At 39.2% G+C, this 5,409-nt stretch overlaps 1 protein-coding gene across 1 annotated transcript; it reads right to left on the minus strand.

Annotated features, from left to right (window-relative positions):
- Positions 1 to 586: 586 nt before the first annotated feature.
- On the minus strand, positions 587 to 4,841 carry sh2d1ab (SH2 domain containing 1A duplicate b). Its single transcript, NM_001140753.1, has 3 exons — positions 4,491 to 4,841; positions 1,352 to 1,415; positions 587 to 1,155 (listed from the first exon to the last, which is right to left on the minus strand). Exons 1-3 carry the CDS (start codon positions 4,631 to 4,633, stop codon positions 946 to 948), a joined length of 417 nt encoding a protein of 138 aa, NP_001134225.1. The 5' UTR covers positions 4,634 to 4,841; the 3' UTR covers positions 587 to 945.
- Between the last annotated feature and the right edge of the window lie 568 nt (positions 4,842 to 5,409).

Below are 5,409 nucleotides of genomic sequence, written 5' to 3' on the forward strand. Positions count from 1 at the left end.
GCGTGATGTTCTATTGTCTACTGGAACGGCAGGTAGCCTAGTGGTTAGAGAGTTGGACTAGTAAATGAAAGGTTGCAAGATCAAATCCCTGAGCTGACAAGGTAAAAATCTGTTGTTCTGCCCCTGAACAAGGTAAAAATCTGTTGTTCTGCCCCTGAACAAGGCAGGTAACCCACTGTTCCTAGGCTGTCAAATAAGAATTTGTTCTTAACTGACTTGCCTAGTTAAATAAAGGTAAAAAAATACTGCTTGATTAAACTGATAGACAATAAATCCCTCCATCCAAATTAAGATGAAAACATGCATTAGCCTACACTTTCTCACAAATTCCTAACCCGGTGGGGACACACAAGAGCATCCCCTCACCTATTTGTCAGCTCATACCGCAGTTACACGAACACCGCCAAAAACATCCACTATGTGAATATCGGTCAATGCGGGTTCTTAAAGCTTGATCTGATTTAATTAAGGCCTTAGTCTTTACTGGAGATGCTGTGGTCCCTGATGAGGTTAGGGTTAGGGTCAGATGATTGTTCATGATGAGGTGCCATGCATGCATGACATAGATCAACTTTAAAGAAACGTACATTTTCACCAATGGCATTTATTTATTAGCATTCGTAGCAAATTTTCATTTGTCAGTTAGAAATGATTTTACTTTAAAAACAAAGCATATTATTTATCGGCTGACAGGAAACTATGTGGTTGAGTTGTAATCAAATATAGCAACAATACTGTCTTACAAACACATTTTAAACAGCAATATAGAACATCAATACTACAGATGTAAAGAGATTTAAAGGATCACATTGAAGTTTTGATACTGAAACCAAACGCTATTTTCAAATGAATGACTAGCACAATAACAACATAAGAATACAGGCCCACATCAAGAATGTCTGTCTCTAGCGTAGTCTGTCTCCCTCTGTGTTTCTAAGCTGTTGTCTACTGTTGGTAATGATTCTCAGTGGTGTGAGTTGGGTGTGCTTTCATGTTGCCAGGGTGTGTATGATTCTCTGTGGTGACAGGGTGCATGTGACTCTGCATGGTTACGGGGTAGAGGAGAGGTGTAGCAATGCCTTGGCCTGGTTTTTGGAAAGCTGTTATCAAGTTCTTCATTTTCCGAAAGTATCGTTTCTCCACGCCGGGAGTAGTCTAGAAGAGAGAGGGTGAGGAAGAAAGAAAGAGAGGGTGAGGAAGAAAGAAAGAGGGGGAGAGAAAGAGAGATGGGGAGATAAAGAAACAGGAGGGATCAGGAATAACATCAGTTAGTGTGGTGGCGAGAGCTTGAGAAAGATAGAGAGGGTGAGAAAGAGAGAGAAAGAGAGAGACAGGAGGTCTGGTGTCTTACCTCTGCTGTCCAGGAGCCTCCACCATCCAGGGACAGCCTATATGTGTACACATAGCCTTTATACCTGCACACACACCCACACAGTAAGTTTGACCATGCACATAGCAGACAATCACAGTGTCAGTGTGTGTGTGTGTGTGTGTGTGTGTGTGTGTGTGTGTGTGTGTGTGTGTGTGTGTGTGTGTGTGTGTGTGTGTGTGTGTGTGTGTGTGTGTGTGTGTGTGTGTGTGTGTGTGTGTGTGTGTGTGTGTGTGTGTGTGTGTGTTTGGGGAAGATAATTGTCACCATAAAAATTTACCTTTATAATAAAAGCATTACATGCATAATTGCATTTGCTGTCACTTTGATAATGGTGTTTTCCGCTAATGGAACATTCGCGCTTATAGCCTACCACCATATGCACATTGCTGCGCTTATAATGTGAAGAAATAGCCTAATAGTTTATCAACATTCTGATCTGTTGCGTAAATTTTTTGGGGGGATGCTAGTGGTTGTATTAATTTGGGATCTTTCGGATCCCACAACTGTCCCAGACTACGTTTGCACAGAATAGAATAGGTTGACTTTTGTACTATAGGAGATAGTAGATTGACATAGGCTAGTGATTTTGCTGTTCGTTAGGCCTACTAATATTGTTGGCTGACAAAAAGTAAATGTGGACAGTTCTTCCAATATCTTCAATATGCACCTTGGAATTGGATAAGGACACGTGCACTTGTGTCCCCGATGTGTCTGTCTTCACTTGTAGCACGTGAGAAAGACCCAATCACATGATGGAGCGTGCAGCACTCAGGGAGAAGCACACAATGGCCACTGGCCGCAAAAGTTCTGGATTCTTTTTAGGGTACATTATGGCCACACAAAGGGGATGCCACTGTGACATTCTAGGTATCATCAAGTGCTTGTCAAATTGAGAATGAGTGACTGATGTAGTGTGTACAGTCTGCGCAAAAAAACAAAGCAAAGCTCATGCTCAAGCTACTTTTTTCAAATCATCATTGGAGTCACATCATGCAGCCTTACAATGTATTAAAAATCAAAACATATTAGCCCAACGTTTGCAGAACAACTAAAGTTACATTAATAACTCTAAATTAAGCATATAGGAGCACTCATTTCTTTGTTAACCACTCAATACTGCATGTGCACACTCCTTCAAATCATTTGGAGAAAATATCCTTTCTATTTTATTCAGCATTGTTCAATTGTATTCCTCATACCATATAATAATGCCACGTCCTTCTAAGCAAATCTTGTACAGATAAAAATATTCCAAAACATGCATCCTGTTTGCAACAAGGCAATAAAGTAATACCACAAAACAAATGTGGCTAAGCAATTCACTTTTTGTCCTGAATACAAAGTGTTTTGTTTGAGGCAAATCCAAAACAAGACATTACTGCGTACGTACCACTCTCCATATTTTCATGCATAGTGGTGGCTGCATTATGTTATAGATATGCTTGTAATTGTTAAGGACTGAGGAGATTTTTAGGATAAAAAAGAAATGGAATGGAGCTAAGTACAGGCAAAATCCTAGAGTTTTCCTGCATTCCAGTTTGCTTTCCACCAGACACTGGGAGATGAATTCACCTTTCATCAGGACAATAATCTAAAACACAAGGCCAAATCTACACTGGAGTTGCTTACCAAGAAGACTGTGAATCTTCCTGAGCGGCTGAGTTACAGTTTTGACTTATATCTGCTTGAAAATCTATGGCAAGACCTGAAAATAGTTGTCAAGCAATGATCAACAACTAATTTGAAAGAGCTTGAAGAATTTTGAAGAGAATAATGGGCAAATGTTGCACAATCAAGGTGTGGAAAGCTCTTAGAGACTTTTACCAGACACTCTTATCCAGAACGACTTACAGTAGTGAGTGCATACATTTTCGTACTGGTCCCCCGTGGGAATCACATGTTTTCACTTTGTCATTATGGGGTATTGTGTGTAAATGGGTGAGATACAATTATTTGTTTTATCCATTTTGAATTCAGGCTAACACAACAAAATGTGGAATAAGTCAAGGGGTATGAATACTTTCTGAATACCATTGTATCTGTACTTTAGTATTTATATTTTTTACTACTTTTACTTCACTACATTCCGAAAGAAAATATGTACTTTTTACTCCCATACATTTTCCATGAACCATACATTTTTCCTGACACCAAAAAGTATTTGTTACATTTAGAATGTTTAAGCAGGATATAATTATGGTCCAATTCATGCACTTACTGTATATGAGGTGTTGTCATCCCTACTGAGTTTGTAAATTACGTTTGAGTGTTCGCGTGTTAAATGTTCAAAATGTTGTCAGTTTGTTTAATATAAGTAATTTGATATATAGCATTTACTTTTAAGTATGACAATTGAGTACTTTACCACCACTGTACTTAAGTACATTTAAAAACAGATACTTTGACTTTTACTCAAATAGTATTTTACTGGGTAACTTTTACTTTTACTGAGTCATTTTCTATTAAGGTATCTTTACTTTTACCCAAGTATGAAAATGGAGTACTTTTTCCACCGCTGCATCCTGTATCAAAAGGTTGGCTGGTCCACATTGAAATCATATAGCTCACTTCATAACTCCCTTTTTGTTTACAAAGCTCTACTACACAAGCTTCCAACTGACCTAACTTGCTAGTATTAAAGTATGTGATACCAAACCCGCTTGCAGGATTGGTTAACTTCTGTTCTCGACCAATTTAGGTAAATCCTCCTTTAGTTTTAGTGCCCCCCATTGTTGGAATAAACTGCAAAATTACTTGCACCTTGATTCCCTGGTGCCACCAAAGCAGTTTAGGACTCTGGTGTTCAATTAATTAATTGAGGATTGCAGTTGTTTCGATTGATTGTAATGGTTTATTTGTTAAAAAAAAGAAGAAAATCTGCTTTGCTTAATATTAAGGAATATAGCATTTTTACTTTTTACTTAAGTACTCAAGTAGTAATTTTCTCACCACTGTACTTAATTATATTTAAAATCAAATACTATTACACTTTTACTCAAGTATTATTTTAATGGGGTAACTACTTTTTCTTGAGTCAATTTCTATTAAGGTGTCTTTTATTTTACTCAAGCATGACAATTGAATACTATTTCCACCACTGTGTGTGTAAGATACTCACAGCACACAGAGGCAGTAGAGCCCAGCTAGACTCTCACTGTTGCGTATCAGGTAGCTGCCGTCCTGTCCTGCTGTCCACAGCCTCATCTCCCCCTCCTCTCTGCTGATGGCTCCGTGGTACACGGCTAGTTTCTCTTGTTCCATGGCTGTGGACCACTCCACACTGTTATACTGCTAACACTATCCTCTCAATAGAGTCGACTTTCAGCCTCCTAACCAAGCTCAGAACACCAGCTGACACCTCCCTTTCTGTAATGTCTGTAATGTATGGATGCTGGCAGATCTCAGTTTTCTCTTATCTGAGTGCAGGCAAGTCAAGAATCTAACCTCTCACCTCACTCCCTCTCTCTCCATTGCTCTCTCTCCCTCTCTCTCTTTCCCTCTCTCTCTCACACATTTAATTTTCGTGGTAGGTTTGCAGCTCTCTCAGGAAGTTAAGTCATACTGACAGGAAACAAGATCAAAAGCCTCAAACTGAATATTTCCACAACAATAGAGATAAAGAACAGAGGAAAATATCAGTTTGACACTTCTGAATGAAAAAACTGATGATGCACTGCGCAGAGGAGTGTTGCCTGCGTAACTGTCTCTGTGCAAAACATCCTTAAGGGGAAAACAGACCGCACCAACAATTATTAGCAGTGGGTTGCCACAGGGAAATTAATATGAAATGCCAGCCGATGTTTTTTGGTCAGAGGTGATAGACAGACACCAGCATTGGTCGGCACGGTATGCTTTCACCATTCCTGACATGGTACAGCTCTAAAACATCATCAGTAACATCACACACCTCTAAAACATACTAACATCACACACAGAGCTAAAACACCCTGAGTAACATCACACATGTCTCTAAAACATCCTTAGTAGTATCACACACACACACATCTAAAACATCACTACTAGAATCACATACAGTT

This window comes from Salmo salar, chromosome 07, assembly GCF_965601325.2.
Source record: "Salmo salar chromosome 07, fSalSal1, whole genome shotgun sequence".
NCBI classification, from domain to species: Eukaryota; Metazoa; Chordata; class Actinopteri; order Salmoniformes; family Salmonidae; genus Salmo; species Salmo salar.

What these genes read in the sequence shown, in the direction of transcription:
- sh2d1ab (NM_001140753.1), bottom strand. Translation starts at nt 4,633, where the DNA reads ATGGAACAAGAGAAACTAGCCGTGTACCACGGAGCCATCAGCAGAGAG. An exon ending in CTCTACTGCCTCTGTGTGCT is followed by an intron (nt 1,416 to 4,490) that starts GTGAGTATCTTA and finishes GTGTGTGTGCAG; the next exon opens with GTATAAAGGCTATGTGTACA. An exon ending in GAGGCTCCTGGACAGCAGAG is followed by an intron (nt 1,156 to 1,351) that starts GTAAGACACCAG and finishes TCTCTCTTCTAG; the next exon opens with ACTACTCCCGGCGTGGAGAA.